Source organism: Stigmatopora nigra, chromosome 3 (assembly GCF_051989575.1).
Source record: "Stigmatopora nigra isolate UIUO_SnigA chromosome 3, RoL_Snig_1.1, whole genome shotgun sequence".
Lineage (NCBI taxonomy): Eukaryota > Metazoa > Chordata > Actinopteri > Syngnathiformes > Syngnathidae > Stigmatopora > Stigmatopora nigra.
Genome location: NC_135510.1, coordinates 6,220,963 through 6,238,483, shown reverse-complemented (window position 1 = coordinate 6,238,483; position 17,521 = coordinate 6,220,963). Strand labels below are relative to the sequence as shown.

Genomic DNA, 17,521 nt, shown 5'->3' with positions numbered 1-17,521 from the left:
ATGTTATTAATATAACAATTTAGCACCAAACATAACACCCTGGATTGGTCACCAGCCAATCACATGGCAAATAAAAAGTCTTAGTAGTATTCAGCCATAGGGACATCAGTGTTTTCAGGTTCTATTTATTCCCCCAAATGGTTTGATAGAAAATGTTATATAGATTACCGTATTTTTACGACTATAAGGGGCACTTAAAAGTCTTAAATTTTCTCCAAATTAGACAGTGCGCCTTATAATCCAGTGGGCTTTATATATGAAACAAAATAAAAATGTGCCATTCATTCATTGAGGGAGTGCCTTATAATGCGGTGTGCCTTATAGTTGTGAAAATACGGTATATACTAGTGCAAGGACAGACATCTTTTTTATGGACAAAGAGATTGGATACTAATGGAACACCATGATCAAATATGTCTGACATTTTAGCAAACAGACTATCTAGTCGCATCTGAATGTAATTCGTACCAACCAAAAAATGAAGAGGGCTCTTTGGTCCACATCGGAATTGAATATTTTGTATTCACACTGGCCCAAAAGGTGCATACCACAGACTTTTTAAAATTTGGTCCGCGCTAATTAAGGGCAGGTGTCAATACGACTAAAGTCGCAGGCCAAACCAAACTACAAAAAAAAAAAATGTGTGGCTTATAGTGTACAATATAGGGTAATTCACTGCTTGGGGGTGGGGTTTAAAAATGCAGCATATCAATTGTTCAAAGTATAAAAGTATAAAATTGGCTTTAAAATACCATTGTGGCACGATAAAGTGCATACGCCTGTCTGTGCTCATGCACGTGTGTGAGAGACGGGATGATTATGCGCGTGTGTGTCGTCAAGAGAGGCAGGAGGTTAATTCAATCCTATAGACACGCAGCATGGAGGGGATTGGACAGCACAGCCCTGAGGGTGCCGCTGGCCCTAGCCCCAATAAGGGGCACACACTGTGCACACACAATATGGACGCTGTGACTTGAGGGTATGAAAGCCCAGGAAAAGCCAAATTGTTTTTATATCTACTTTCTGCTGCATTTCATTTAGAGTTGAGGTGTATGAATGATAAACATGGATTAGAATATATTCATTTATGTCAAGAAAACGATGCATAAAAGAGGGACGGAAATGGGAGCACATTTGGAAAATTGTGAGGGATTGGGGGCATAGTGAGGGGCCGGGAGAATGGAGGAGTGAATGAATGATGTTTGTGGGGCAAAGGATAGAGGTAAGGTTTGAAAGGCTTGACGAAAGAAGGAACTTCATGGTATTGGAACAAATACTTGATGTCTAACAGTTTTTGTGTACTTTCATACGAGTTCAAAAGAGTTCATCTCAGATTTTTTTTGCACAAAAAATTATCATTTCGTAAAACAAAATTGGAGAGAAAATGTGAATGAATGAATGTGTTTTGTCTCGTTGATATCACGTATCCAAAGGCAGTGAGACTAATCAGTGGCCATCTTGCATCCCTAGATAACAGAGGTATTTTTTTCTCACTAAAATACCCTCTAATTAATTTACCACGACGTTAAATAACCCTTTTTTAGGTTTTTTTGTGACAAGAATAGGGTTCACAAATGAATTAAAAACTAACTAAAAAAGTGGAAACAAGCAGCCCAACAATGTTTCTTCCATACAGCAATCCACTGTAGTGTGCTCCAATCAGCTCTCTTCAAATTACTGTGAAGATCCAAAGAAACAAAACATTTCCAAACCACATTACCATATGATGCTTAATGTTATTAGACCAGTAAACACAATTTAATCGAATGTAAGTCATACATAAGTAATTTAGAAAATGAGATGTTATTAATTGGGTGCTCATCTTCCAGTTTTAATCCGATTTGTGAGATAGCATTTCTCTGGAATTGAATGCGTCTGGCTGAATAAATTAGTGCATCAACGTATGATGAGAGGAAACATTCTCTCCGAATGTCTTGAGAGCAGGCCATAAGCGATATCTTTGAATTTTCTCCATGTAGCTTCTAATTTTTCCATTCGCCTGCCCATCCCCAACAAAAATATCCATCCAGCATGCCGTCCATTCACCCAACTGCATCCATACCCATCCTTACATTTGTAACCATACTTTACCCATCAAACCATGAATCTACACTAGTATTCTTACAAACATATTTCTACTTATCCCATGAAACACCAATCCCTCACTCTTTTTTCACCTCCATCAATCCATAATCCTTCCAACTATTCATTTGTCCATCCATGTACTCCATTCCTATGGACCGTTTAGTCCTTGGTTCTTGTTTAGCGCGAATTGTCCTCATGTCCAACTAGTATTCATAAAACCCATTAAAATGAAATGAAAATTGTACCCATAAATCAACTTCCCATCCATCCATCCTCCCAGCTCTCTTCCATGCATTCCTTCATTTGCCCAATGACCACACACCCTCCCTAAAATACATCTATTCATAGTTAAAAGTATTCATTATCCATGAAACCATGGATCCGGCGATCCCTCCTACCAGTTAACCGTGGATCCACCCATGTAGCACTTTTCTTTCCCTCCAGTCATCCATCTGTGCAACAGTCTACCATTCTTCATATCTGGAATATTGATTTCTCTAATTATATTTCTCATAATTGCTTTTGGCTAATATTTCAGATCAAGTGTGTAGTGTCGTTCGGTTCCGCCTGTCTCCTGCACGCACCTTCCATTTTTCTTTCCACCATCAATCAATTTTCACTCACCCTAACTTCCTCATCCCTCCATCCCCATCTGCCTTTTTCTCCACCACTTCCCCAGCCACCCCCATCACCCCATTCCATTCCTACTCCCCTCCCATTGCTCCTCTCTGCCTGCTATTGATTAGACGGCGAACCTCTAATCTCCTTAAGGTCATTAGGAACACTTAATTAAAACCTAGTTAGGATGCCTTTGTTCAACCAAAGCAAATTGCAGCTGTTCAAATAAGATTAGTATGATAACAAAACTTGTTAGTATGGCAAAATATGAGCGAGAAAGACTAGCTTTTATTGTTGTTGTTGCTGGATGCATGGATGGACAACATCACATTGTATTTTTGCTCATTTATCACATAGCCTTGCTAGCAAGATGTTCATTTCTGATTAATGCAGCAGTGTCCAAACTGGTCCTCGAAGGCTGATGTGGGTGCAGGATTTTGTTCCAACTGATCCAAAACAAACAGGTTAATAGATGAGGTTTCTGCTGAAAAAAAGAAACACCTGATTTCATTTCTAGATCTCCAAACCGGTCCTTGCGGGCCACTTTGGGTGCAGGTTTTTGTTCAACCCAATCCAGTACAGACATTTTGAACAATGAGATTTCTGCAAACAACTGATTATACTTGTAGGACACCAGATTGCTGAAAATGTGTTCACTTGGAATGAAAACCTGCACCCACTGCGGCCCTTTGTGGAATAGTTTGGACATCCCTGGTCTAACCACTTGGCAGCCATTGGATGACCCAGCCAATCAGGAGAAAGAGGCAGGAGCTTCAGATGTGACCTGTAAGGAACTTCGTGCTTCTTTTATAGTGTAAGTGCAAGTGTTTCTTGTAGATAGGTCAATTTCCTAAATTTGTTGGGATTATACTTAATTTACTCATTAAAAGAAGAAAAAGATTGTCACAGAAAAGCTTGCCGGAAAATTATGTTTCTGCTGCATTTTTGAAGGGGTTCAATTATCTTTTTCCATTAAGAGAGCCTCTCATAATGAGCCAGTCACATATTTTGTAGAACTCAAATTCAAAGGTGGAAGGAATGTGCTGTTTGCATAATTAAATACTTGAGCAACCATATTTCACATTAAAGTATTATACTAAGTCCAAGGAAGGAAAAAGTGTTTTAGTTTTTGGACTATAAGGCACCCACCAAATTTTACAAGTAAAGCTGTATTAAATACAGCCAACTCCGGTCCACGAGAGCTGAAATCCGGTTTGTTTTCCATATCGCCCTCCTTTACCACAGCTGAATCTAATGATCAACTCCTCAGCAAGCTGTCCAGAAGCTTGATGCCGATCCTGATGATTTAATTCAGCTGTGTTGGTGGAGGGAGATATGGAAAACAGACTGGATGGCATTTCTCGGGAATCGGAGTTGGCCACCCCTGTTCTCCAGACTCCCACAGTTTAAAATGTTTGCTCTTTGCATCTAACTTGTTCACCACCCCTGATTTGGAAAGGTTGCTGCCCACCAAAGTGGCAAATTGTGACCGTTGCCTAGTAACAGCCATAGCGTCCGTCCCCTCGCTCTTGAGACCCCCTTGTATTATGCCAGCATCATCCTGCACAGGTGGGGGCGTGGTCACAACATCATGGAATAAGTCGTCTAAATCGTACTGGCGTGTTCTTCGTTTTCTTCTCACTTGTGTTACGTTACTTAGATCGGAGTAGTTTGTTGTGACTTCCTCGTTACTTGAGCAGATGGCGACTGGCTGCTAACAGCTAATCTTCTTAAAGGAGCCACCGCGTGCGTCCCATGTTGTTAATGAGAATCGCACCGATACAAACAGAAGTCGGGGGGAAGAACGTTGACCGAAGGACCATCGTAACATTAGCGAACTAAATTGTTAAATACGATCGAATCCCATCGAAACAACAAGTTGGGACTTTTTCTTCAGCATCTGAATGTGAAGACTTGCACCGCAGCAACAGGTGAGCCTGCAGAAATTAAACCTCGGCGTTTCTTACTCTATCTCCTTATTTGCAGCAAATTTGCTACTGCATATAGCAACAGATATCCACCGTTATTAGATACACTGTGTCCATCCTCTCCAAGGCGTATTATTGTTCGCGGGACCAAGTAATTCAACACTTGAGCCCGATTGCTCCGCTGGCCTCCTTTTGTGTGTGGGTGTGTGTGGGTATGTGTGTGTCAAAATGTGAAATTGAAGCTGATAAGCATTGCAATGAAGAGAGATTTTGGCCTAAGCCTCAATTTCCAGCCAAGCAATGCGAAAAAAAGCCGTGGAGTTGTATGAAAACCTGGAGGCCACATGCCAGGAGGAAACAGGGCATGTTTAATTCAATGGGGAATGGAGAAAAAGGGGGGAAAAGTGATGTTGCAGTATCAGTTGAGCCCTGCCTCCATCAAGCTGTACATGATAGTGTCGGCTTTGGCCCGGGAATAGCCTTGCATGGCATTTGGCTTGCCTCAGATTTGTCTCATTTTGGATTTTGCTCTGACCATATTTCTCCGCTGCTCTCTTTCCCATCCACAGGTTGTGAAATCCTACCTATCAAGCAAAGGCTTTGGTGGTCCGTGTGTGTGGCAGACTGAGGCAGTGAAACCGAGACCTAAGCTTTGCACCTTCACCCTTGGGGGCACTGGCCTGTAAAAAGAAAAAAAAATCCCTGTTATGCTACCAGTATGATATCGTTCCAGTTATCAATTATTCAAGCACTGATGGAAGGCTTCCAGAACATCTCCAAATTCTGGAAAATCCTACTGGCCTGTGGAATGTTCCAGAAACTATTTTAGAAACTCTTTGTATAGTCTTTTACGGCCCTAAACGTGCCAGCAAAGCGAAGAGAATCATGGTTATGATAAAAATGCAAGCTCAATTATGGACTGACCAACACTGGAAAGTTACAAAAGTTCAAGCGCAATCCGATGGTATTCCTTTAATAGGATTGGCAATCTGGCAGGACAAGAACGAGAGCAAAAACTGTGAAGGTCCAATGAAAACTCATTCAGAAGATGTCAAGACATACTTGAAAATGTGGGTGATGAGGTGGCAACACATTTTGCTGTGCATGTGTGTCCTTTTCATCGCTCTTTTTCAACCTGTTTCATCACAGGTAAGAACAACCTTTGCACCTTTTTATACTCTCGTTGGTTTCCGTGCATGCTCAAATAATGTTTTATGATACAACTATCTCTGAAAAATAACTGTTTTCTAAAAGGGAAAAACTAAACAATGCCTGTTTTGTAAACATTGTCAAGAATATTGTCTTCCTCGCAAAGTATGAGAACATTTCTGTGCATAATTTCTGAAAATAAATACAGCAAGACTTCTTACTGCCAAACTAGTGTTTCTCTTAACATAAACATTTTCAAAGTGGAAAATTTCACAAGCTTTTGATTGGATTTTCAATTTTAAAATGTCAAATTTGCCTTGAAAAAAGAGCTGTTTTTCCTTCCAAATGTTTCAGTTTACTTTTATCCTTTTTTAATGGCAGTATTTGATACTGCTATAATATTTCTCATCTCATTTTCTAACACATTTTGGTCTAAGTGAGCATTCACTTTGTGTGATTTTAAGACAAGCCATCCACCGAAAGAGTTCAATATACATTAGTTAACGCACAGTCCGTTAAATTACGTAACTCACTAGATTGTCATTATTGTATCCAAGTGTGTCGGGTTACTGCTGATAGGACATGAGGTCCAGATTAAATGGGAATGGTCACACTTGTTCAATCCTTTGTTATTATTACAGGGACATTTCCCACCAATGGAGAACATTGCTGCTTTCAAACCCGTATCAACCTCCTCTGCTCGTTCTACCTGTGGGGTTCCGGATCGGAGCGTCTACTGCCAGACGGCTTTTTCACAGGCTGAGCTTTACATGTGCCAGCAGGCCTCCTGCGACCAGGAGTGCCCCTATAGATCCTCTACGCCACCTTATGCCCCACTATTACTGCCTGCATACAGGTAATAGGATATATAAAACTACCTGTCTGTGACTAAAACCAGAATATTCATTATGTATAATTACTCACTGGCACAGGAATGCTGACACAATTTAGGATTTTTCCCATTATTTTCCGAGAAGCACTATGCCCATTAAATTAGATTAGAATACATTAGATTAGAGGAACTTTATTTCATCCCGTATTCAGGAAATTTCCTTGGTTGCAGTAGCAAGAAAATAGCAAGTACAGACATAGAAGACATTGTAGATCTAGATAAAATCGATACATATAAACTGTTTTTTTTTTATAACCAATTATTAACCAATTGGTCCTTTTCCCTTTTCACTAGGGGCACTTGTGTTACAGAGGACTCTAAAGACACTCATCCTATTCACTATCAGACATCAGGACTGGACAGTTTGTCCACCTCTATGTCAAGTAGAGGCTCACCTCTGTCTGGGAGTGTTGTGTTTCCTCAAGGCCAGCAAGAATGTCTGGTGTCACCCCCCTCTCAAAAACTGGGCCTTTCAGGATCGCTCACACTGGCGTTATGGATCAAACCAAGCTCCCTCGGAGAAATGTGAGTTTGGCATTTTCTGTTTTTCTATGTTTTTGATTTTTTTATACTACATACTCTACGGTTCAAATGTTAAGGGTTGTTCATGACAAGAAACACTTTTATTAATCAAAGGCGTGGAAAAATGAAGTCAAATTTTCAATATCGTAAGTGATAAGACCAAAGACTAAAGCACGGAAGCTGAATAAAAGACACAAGCAGAGCAGACTGTGGTCTTTATTGCGTAGCGCCGACGCGTTTAATCGTTTAACCGTGTGCCCTAACAGCACAGTTCAGCTTAGCCCGCCATGATGTGTTTGACAAAGTCGGTGTAGTTGACGTGGCCGTTGGCGTCCTCCTGGCCGGCCATCAGGCGGTCCACCTCGTCCTCAGTCATCTTCTCGCCCAGGGTGGAGAGCACGTGACGTAGCTCTGCCCCCATAACGGTGCCGTTGCCCTCCTTGTCAAAGACCCTCAGGCCCTCTACAAAGTCCTCAAAATGGCCACGGTCTTGGGCGCCGGCCACGTGGCGCAGCATGGGCAGGAAGGCCTCAAAGTCCAGCAGCGTGGAGTGCATCTCCTCCGCCTTAGGCCGGCCCAGCAGCTTTAGGACCTCCTCGTTGGTGGGATTGTGACCTAGTGCCCGCATCACATCGCCGCACTGTGCGTAGGTGATCTTCATTTCGCCCGCCGGCGTCTCGTCAAACAGTGCGAAGGCTTCGCGAAACTCCTCCGTCTGCTCTGCGCTGAACTCAACCGCCACGGTTTTCGGGTCGAGCTCTGGAACGCTGGCTGCCGGTGCAGGGGCGGGTGCGGCTGGTGCTGCGGCCGCGCTGGCGCTCTCTTCCTTCTTGGGCTCCGCCGCTTTCTTGCTTTCCAAGGGCTTCTTCGCTTCCACTTTCTTGGGGGCCATGTCGATCGACTACAGGCGAGCGAATGGCGCCCCGGCGTCCAAGGCTGCTCTTATAGGCACCTCTCTGCCTGCTGCCATGACCCAAAATGGAGAACCACAGGAATAGAAACACTCACTGTGATAAGGTCTGTCTCTGATGACCTTCACATCCAGGGTTGCCAGATGGAAGAAGAGAAGACCCGGCCCACTCACCCTGTAAAGACCAGCCCAAATTCCGGCCTCGTGTTCAAGATAATAGGTTTCCCTTTTAGATTCACATGTGTATTTATTGCATTTTATGAACAGATTTGCAAATAACCCAAATGGGTGGGTACCTGACTAATCTGGCAACACTGTCATCTCACCTCCATGAGTCATTCCAAGGGAGATAAAGCAAGCAAGTCAGGAATGTGTCCTCAAAGGGCTCGCTTAGGCTATTGTTAATATTGATGAGACACATTGTAAATGGCGAATGTGGTTTTTTTTCAACAGGTAACGTTGCATTTGTAAATGATGTTCAATGGTCATTTGCGTTAAACTCTCATTAAGATGAAGATAATATCTCTAGTTATTCTTTGAGTCTTTGTTTGTGCATTTGTCTCTCTGGCCTCTCAGAAAGCCAATACGTAGGTTTTGCTTTCTGAACATGACACCTGTACATGGCTTTCTCTGTCTCCCCCTTTCTAATGTTGTGGTCAGGCCACAGTCTTTTGTAGTCGATACAACCATGAGTGCCATCAAAGAATCTAGATGAAAAGAGGTCTCTCTCCTGACCTCTGTCCATCTTCCTTTTGTTTCTCTGTCGCTGTGATTTCATAGACTGGACAGATCCAGCCACCTGTTCTTACTCGACAATAGGGAAAATCAAAACAAGTTATTTAAGAAACAAAAACTTTAGCTAAACATAGCTAGTACCATATTTGTTGGAACTAGTGCTGAATTCTGTGAAATATGATGATGAAGCGAATTATAGTATTGTTTCACTCAAATTTTTCAATTCAAGTAAAATCCCAGTTGGTACATTTGTAACTTGATTTTATCTCCCGTACTTCATCCCTTATGGAGACGTACCTGTCCAGACATTTAACACAGATGCTCTTGTCTCATTCATCCATCACTGATTTATACGCAAGGCGTCCTCGGGTTCATAAAAATCGTGATTTGCCATAAAATGTCAGTGATAGTGGTTAATATGACACGTGGAGCATGTTCGCCTGCACAAGTCTGCAACCCGTGTAGCGCCAGAAACCTAGCAGTCATGTAAAATATTAATATTACATGTATAAATGTCAAAATGAGAGACTGCATCTGGTGGTACTTGACTCAACATGAGTTTTTAGATTCAACTCATCTTCCTGAGAATCCTCTTTGTGTATCAGCCATTTTCCTGATGGTGAATCGTCCACTACATGTCATTCCTTACTGATGTTTGCCTTTGTGTTTGTCATTCTCAGGACGCTGCTCGAGAAAAAGTCGAAGAATCAGTTAGTTTTTTCTCTGACCGTCTCAGAACAAATTGTCAGTATGAAGTACTCTCAGGACAGAACTTCAACTCCAATGACTGTCAACTTCAGAACAGAGGGACGACTTGTGATGGACAGGTGGACACACATTGTTTTACAGGTAATAACACACATGCTCACACTCATCCAGACTCATGGTGCTTTACATTAGGCTTCATTAATATAAGGTGATCCAAATATGTGTTCTGAAGGATTTGGCTGCAGCTAATATGGCCCAATACATGTATTTATTTATCCTGCAGCTTTTGTCAGTAGTCACAAAAGCAATCCACTTCCATTGGCAACTATAAATGCCTATGCCATGGGTCAATGGGACAAACAATTGCTCCATTATTTCTTATGTGGGGAACATTACCAAATTTAAAGGGACAATTGGGCTTCTCAACTGTTCAATGCATTCAAAGGTCGTATTGCACAAAACATGTTTGTAAAAGATTTCACCAATAATTACTACAGTTCAAACAATATGAATTAAAAATAACCATAAGGGTCTTTTTTTTCAATATAGTCAAGTGGATAAAATGACTAGAAATAGCAAAGCCATCATCTTGTAAGAACAAAAACAGTCTTTCTTTAGTTTTATGCTTGAGAGGAAGCATGTTCAATCCCGTGACAGGCTCTCACGGTGTGTTAGTGTTTGGTTGAAGAGGATCGTTTTACAGATTGCTCTCCTGTACAATCTCCCTCTTTCAGCAACTCTGAATAAGATGAAAGCTGCTGTGGGGAAAAAAACATGTTCTGTTACTGTTGGGTTTTGGTTGTAACATGTTATTTGATAAGAATGGTGTGGCTTATTTATTGAGTCAAATATAATGTTAACAATATTTACATTACCTAAGCCTGTCACATTTATGCCGGTTAGGAGCGCTGCCAACATGGACATGAGTGTTTTGGGTGACTAGCTTTAAAAAAGGTGCCGAAAGTTCTTCTGAATTCAGCCTTAAAGCTCATCAGATCCATTTACAAGGGGCCTGATTGATGAATGACCACCTTTCACTGCCATTGACTTTGATAGTGTTTAAAGCATTTGACTTGGGAGCCCTCCCAGTCAAAATGAATGTTATCTTCTATGCCGTCAATTGTAGGGAATAAGTATATATTGAACCACTATTTGTTGAATTATGTGGTCAACAGTATTTGTTTATTTTTTGATCAGATCAGCCTTCAGGTGTCTGTAGATTTTTTTAACAGATCTACAGGCTTGAGGTAGTATAATCTCATAGCCAATTTGCTGCCAGTGTTATGTCTTGGAGGTGTTTGAAAATGGTGCATGTGTATTCCTGTGAATCGGTCTGCCTTTTGTTTAATGCCGTGGTGATGTGATCGGCTTTGACCATTCCGAGGGGTAACATAATCATCCTTGACATTTCAACACCATTCACATGCTGCCATTCTGCGTACACACATATCCTCACTAATTCACACTCGCGCAGTAACTTGCAGTTCAGTGATAATTTGTAGCGGTATGTCAGCCATGATTCAGATATTTCCCTATGAAGGAGATGGGTAATTTAGAAACATTCCCATACTCGCACAAAACACGCACGCACACACACGCACTCTTACACACCAGTCATCTGTCGGTTTGAAAAGATCAAAACACCAAAAAGACAGTCTAAAGGAATACGGGTTTCCAAGTGCCGGGAGCAATTCACACACTCACACACACACGATCACGTGTGTACACTCAGGGCCAGGAGCAAGGTGCTGTAGGGAGGCTGCTGTTCCCAAGGTAGTTGTCTCATCTGATTATGATAACAATGTACAGAGTAGCAGAGGAAAAAGTAGCCGGGAGGGGACTGTAAGAAGAATGGGGAGGTGTAGGAAGAGTAGTGTAGTCCTAGTTCACTTCAAAGACTCTAATCTCCAACTCATTTGAACAATGTACCAGGATTTTGGAAAGGTAGCGACACGTATAAGTTCAAAGTACGAAGGAGGACCCCTTATGCACTGCTAGGTGACTGGAGCAAAGACTGGAGGACATACAGAAGTACCTAATCTTTTTCAAAATGCTGTTTTGAAGCTCGTTTTCCCTGAAGAAATATTGGAATTAAGGATAATTTTGGTCACTTAACTGCAACCTAAAAAAAACACCTCGTAGTTAGCCCGTTCATATCATATTTATTCATTCATCCTCTCGACTGTTTATCTTCACGAGAGTCTGCAGTGGTTCTGAGCCATTCCCAGCAAGAATGGGATACACCCTGAAGTCTAAACCAGCCAATCGCAGGACACTGGGTAAAACAACCATTTATACTCGCACTCATCTAGAGATGATTGTGGGGCATTCAATCAGCCTACCATTTTTTGGGCTGTGGGAAGAAACAGGAGTCATTTACCCAATATATAATTCTAAAATGAAGACCAATATTCAGTAGGATACATTTTCTTGGTTTTTGAGGTGGTTAACAAGCTCCTCGGTGGCTGAGCCCACAGGATGGATAAAATCTGCCTGGAGTTTCTCTGGATGTTGTTGGGCTGTCTTGGTTGACACGCCTCTACAACATCGGGTGGACATTGGGGACATTGCTTCTGGATTGGTGTACCGGAGGGTGTGTTCCAATTATAAAGGCATCACCCTGCTCTGCCTCTCTGGGAAGGCCTATTCAGGGGTACTGGACAGGAGGCTCCTTTGGGAAGTCCAATCTCGGATTCCGCGGGAGCAGTGTGGTGATCCCGTAGAAAAGTGGATCAGCTCTATACATTCAACGGAATTCTTGAGGGGTCACGGGAGTTCGCCCGACCAGTCTACTTGTGTTTTCTAGACTTGGAGGGTGTCCTATGGGTGGTGCTCCAGAAGTATGGGGAGAGCATGGCTGACTTGACAATAATCTGCACCACCTCAAAAAAAAAAAAAAACGCCATGTGTCCATTCTTCCATTTGCCTTTTTTAATTGTTTTTTTTTCTTAGTGTGGCCCCTCATTGCTTCGTAACTGGGGGAAAAAGCCTTCCAGACTAATGGTCTTTATTAAAAGGTTGGCATGTCACCTTATAGTATATGCCCTCACTGGCTTTTTTCCTCTCTGCTTCTTTCCTTTTCTCTTCTCCAGCCTCATCTATCTCTTCAAAGACCCTCACCCCACCACTGACCACCCCTTCATTGTCTCTTTTCCTCCACCTTCTTCGTCCTTCCCCACTCTCTCTCTCTCTCTCTCTCTCTCTCTCTCTCTCTCTCTCTCTCTCTCTCTCTCTCTCTCTCTCTCTCATTTTCTTTATCCTCACACCCTGCCCACTCCCCCTTCCATCTCCCTGGGGACAATTTTCTTTTCTTAAATAAACTGTCATCGCTAGTGTTAAAATATGGGCCTTACACAGGGCGAGCGCGACGAGGCAAAGGCAAGGGGCCCAGGGCTGGTATAAAACATGGATAATATGCTGTGAGAGGTAATTGTGTCTTTTAGCACTGAGATGAGTAGAACAAATGTGTCTCACCCTCTCTTTCCTTTTCTCTTTTTATTCCTTTAGCTCCTCACCTCCGCTTCCTATCTCTTGCCTTGCACACTGCACACAACCTAATACGATAGAGTGAATATTGGCTGTACATCAGCGCTGCAAACAGTTCATAGTCAGAGGGTGGGGGGCTTGGAGGGGCTGTTGTAAGAAGGAACATCGGAGAGTGAAAAACAAGAAGCGGAAAGGCAATAAAAGGAGATAGGATGAGGAGAGAGGAGTAGGAAAGGTGACAATGTGCCTGGAGTTTCCAAAGTGAAGACAATGCAATTGTTATAATCATATTGGACTTTTAATTGTGCCCTGAGCTTTGTCAGATGATATTAAGTTCATTATGATTAGCTCCATTGTAATGCCATAAAGATGTGATCATTCTGTGTTATTATAGAATTATACAGTGGCCTTCAGGGCATGTGTTTGTCATGTCATTTTTGAGGACACTTACACAGACTTGTGACTCGGGTGAAGCATTAATTTTCTATTCTGGTTATCTTCACAAAATCGCCTGCGTGTATTAAAAAGTCAGCATCCTGATTTTTGCTGATCGCTCTGCTGCAGCATATTGAAAAACGTCCATTTTTAACATCCGGGGTCTGTTTGACTATCAATTTGTGCACATTTGGAAGTTGACGTATTAGAAAGATGCATGTATAAAACCGGACTCATTGACCCATATGTATCGGTAATTTTTTTTAAATGTATGGCTAAAAGGGCATGGATAAATGTGGTTGTTGTTGTGCTTTGCCTACACTTAAATCTTACTTTTAGCAGACCTTTCATTCCAACATCCCTGATTCATCCCCCTTCTTTTATCTCACTTGCTCGCTCCTTCTTATTGACAGTTTCCTTGGCTGTGTTAGTATTTGTCTTATCAGTGAGTGGCTTGTCACTCATTCAGTCACTGGGTAGTACAGCCTCAGGGGGAGCTGAAAGAAAGCGAATCGAGTTTTTGTACTAGGATGTTTTGAAGGGAAGATTTGATGTTTGAGCAGAACAAAAACCTGCAGGTGGATGGAGGGAAGAGAACGATCACGTAGAATGATAGAATTAATCAATGCTTTTAACTTTCCAAGTCCTTTAAACAGGCAAAGTGTTGACCAATAAAAGGTTTCCAATCTTGAAGAATGAATTTTGATCACGGTTGGTGATTTTCTGTATACATCCACATGCTTGTTTTGTTTGTGGTCTCTGCAGAGCAAAGCTGGCCTGTTTTGTATGTAGTGGTCTCATCCGCCTCTTGATTCTGTAGCTCTCTGCTATCAATTGAGCTTAGAGGAAGCAATGTGGTCCACACTATGTACTGAGCCACTGCTTGGCAGAAGTGTAAAAAGGGAGAAGAGCTTGAGTCCAAATGCTCCTCTACAGATCACTAAAAGCTTTGCTCTCACCGTTTACCTTCCCTCGCTTTAACAAAGACTTGGGTGCTTACCAGGGTTTTTTTCTCCTTTTAACACAAAGAAAGGCTGTTTTAAACTGCAATAACATATCCTTTCAGATCAAAACTGAAGAAAATATTGATGGGGAAAAAGGTGAACTAATAAATATGTTATTTATTGGCAACTACCGATTATAAAATAATATAAACACAAAGAAAATTGGTTTTGAACTGCAATAACATGCCCTTTCAGATCAAACCTGAAGGAGATAATGACAGAGAAAAAGGTGAACACGAAAAAAATACACTCTTTATTGGCAGTTACTGATACAATAATATCATGTATTTTACCATTAATCTAAAATAATTCAATGAAGTATAATATTGCATAATATATTAAAAGAAAACAAAAGGAGACAAGTGTAGATGCTTATCCTGTGTTTGGAAACAAAAGATATCATGTACTACAAATAACAACAGGAGTAGAACATTTGAATATGATAGATTGATTTGTTTTGTTTTGCTTAGTTTTTATTCTGGACTAAAAGACACACATTTCAACTGCGACTAGTTATCAACACTTCAGAAAGCTGGAACTTCCTTCTTTCTCAAAGAGTTTTAAATTACTCGGGTGAAGAGGTAAAGGAAAAGGAGTGCGGCAAGTCTTTATGAAAGCTAACAAAGAGGACTTGGCTGTGTTTCGGAAAGGCGCGTGGCAGCTAAGGAGGATGAAGCGCTTCACTTTTCATTTACATCAGCCTTGACAACCACCTCACATCTCTCCAAGAGCCACACGGCTCGGGCTTAAAGATTCTTAAAGTGGGTCCTTCTTCTGGTTCCCTCTCTGACTTTCCTTTTACCCCTCCTCGCCTTCCTCTCTTACTGCCATTCTCCTGCACTCTCATGTGCTTGCCAGTCTTCAATCAGCCATCATGAAAGTGTCTGTCTGCACGTCTTAACCATCCTCTGAGAGGCAGGCACTTGTCTGGGACTGCCTTCATCCCCTAAAGGCGTTTTTTTTTTTAACTTGGACGTATTTCCCTTCCCACACACCTTTTCAACTTCCCTAAAGAGTCAAAACAAATGAGTGACAGGGCAGAGAGACATTGATGACTGAAAAGTTGTGAGGAGAGAGATGATGCTTTCAAATATATTGTTTCATTTTTGCCATTAAGTTACAAAGGAAATCAGAAATGATGATATACCAATGGGAATTAGTCAAACGACCGTGATGAGAAAAGCCGGAAAGGCCAGGGACTAAATACAAACATGAAAAAAGAGGAAAAGGGAAGGAAAGAGTCTTTAAGAATCTCGATTATCAGTATCCACACAGTGTTTCCCCAAAACAGGAATTGGAAAGGGAGCAAAAGCACTTTTTTTTAATGGAGGTATCTCCTCCCCTCTGGGTTTGATCTGAAAGGGAGCTGCCGCTGCTTTGACGATGTTGTCGGCCGTGCCATTTTCCATATTCATGGTGCGGATCGGCAAAGGACAGAGGCAAGAGATTTTTGGTCAAACAGAAAGCTCATTTGCGCTGGTTTAGCCTGAGGCTTTCCTACTACTGGGGAAATGAGTTGGAAGATTAGTCGTATGTATAATTCACACTCACACACACATAAAGATATGCCAACAATGTATGCACACTTGTAGAGATTGATGCACACTTCAAATACACACAGACAAGCTGTGACGAAATGAAATTGCAATGTGGCTACTGCTGCATATCTTTTGATCTACATTTTGTGCTTAAAGTTATCGCTAAAGTTAGAGGTAGTCATTAATTAAACTATTCAGTTCAGTAATAAAAGTCCCAAACTCTGTTCCTTCTTGATTGACACTATCAAAAAGACAATCAATTTAGACAAAGTCCTTTTAGGTTGCACATGGCTTTGTTTGACAAATATTTCAGAGACTTTTGTGATACACTTATTCGAATATAACTCACGATGCACTTGAAAGCTTTAAACTGTATTTATTGTGCATCTCGGTGTTCTGGACATTTTTGTGCCTTCTGTGACTGTAAAACGTTGTCATATAGAATGAAGACATTTCCGATGCCCATCTCTAATTCATCACCATAATTTGCTTTTAGGTCCATGACAAACATGCTAGCCTTTTTCTGAATGGGCTTGAGGAGGATGGAACACCTTTTGACACGCAGTATCTTGTCAGCAGATTATATGACATTAATGAAGACAGCACTATGAGGGTGGGACTCAGCTCAGAAGGTAAATGTCATGCAAATATTAGCAAACGGGTCTCAATGATTACTAGCTAATAACTAGACATAGAGTTATGATGAACATATGAACCTGCCATCCACTTATGTCAAAAATTTGATGTGAAATGAACAGATGTGAATTTTATTGCAGCAGATGAAAAAACAACAAATATCTTGTCCTATTTCCTAATATGATGTCAACGATTACTCCACATTTATGCTCCCATCTTTTCAACGGCACTTTAGTGATTGATTGGTGGTGCCTGCAAGCCATCTCCGAGTCAATAGGAGAGAAATTGAGAGAAAAATGATATCCGTTCATCTCTAGAGTGATAAACGAGTGTTTTTCTTTTCGTTTATCAGACATTGATCCCTGGTTCACTGCAGGTAGCATCTGATAAGTTGAAGATCACATCAGAGGTTGTGATCAATACGAGTGATTAGCTCTGTGGCGTGTTTGTATGTGTGGCTGATCGTCAAACCCTGAGGGCTGTGTCTGGAATTTTGATCAGTGCATTGATTGTGCAACTGCTGATCAGATGTATTGATCAACAACTACGTCTGTTGTTGGTGGGAGAGTTCTATGGTTGATGAGTAGCAGTACAATATACATATATATTTTAATTCACTAATAAAAGGAGACACAACAAGGTAAGAACCCAAAAAGAGCAATATAGTGGAACATAATACTTGTCAGAAAAAAAACCTTTCAATTTGAGAAACACACGTTTCTGTTTTCTACTGTGAACACCTCTAAATACACGTACTCCAAAAACAAACAAAAAAATCACTTAGAAAACGCAACGGATGACTGAAACGAAGAATTTGGAAGACAGAGACCTACACACAGGAGGGAGAATTAAAGCTTATACCTTGCATCATCCCA

The 17,521-nt window shown here is 41.4% G+C and overlaps 2 protein-coding genes across 3 annotated transcripts in view; one reads left to right on the top strand and one right to left on the bottom strand.

Moving 5' to 3' along the window:
- The first annotated feature begins 4,028 nt into the window (after nucleotides 1-4,028).
- The window catches only part of ush2a (Usher syndrome 2A (autosomal recessive, mild)), a 130,180-nt gene continuing 116,687 nt past the window's right edge, over nucleotides 4,029-17,521 (top strand). The window contains exons 1-6 of the mRNA XM_077713040.1: nucleotides 4,029-4,634; nucleotides 5,201-5,780; nucleotides 6,422-6,636; nucleotides 6,967-7,197; nucleotides 9,520-9,688; nucleotides 16,507-16,642. Coding sequence (XP_077569166.1) covers nucleotides 5,517-5,780; nucleotides 6,422-6,636; nucleotides 6,967-7,197; nucleotides 9,520-9,688; nucleotides 16,507-16,642 — 1,015 coding nt within the window. The 5' untranslated portion in view covers nucleotides 4,029-4,634; nucleotides 5,201-5,516. The remainder of the gene's footprint in view (nucleotides 4,635-5,200; nucleotides 5,781-6,421; nucleotides 6,637-6,966; nucleotides 7,198-9,519; nucleotides 9,689-16,506; nucleotides 16,643-17,521) is intronic.
- On the bottom strand, nucleotides 7,472-8,086 carry LOC144194168 (myosin light chain 4-like). 2 transcript variants are annotated; one of them, XM_077713038.1, is made up of 2 exons: nucleotides 8,066-8,086; nucleotides 7,472-8,029 (listed from the first exon to the last, which is right to left on the bottom strand). In XM_077713038.1, the coding sequence occupies exons 1-2, from the start codon at nucleotides 8,084-8,086 to the stop codon at nucleotides 7,472-7,474; spliced, it is 579 nt and encodes a 192-aa protein (XP_077569164.1). The 2 variants fall into 2 exon arrangements, with proteins under 2 accessions (XP_077569164.1, XP_077569163.1); XM_077713037.1 differs by having other exon boundaries at nucleotides 7,472-8,086.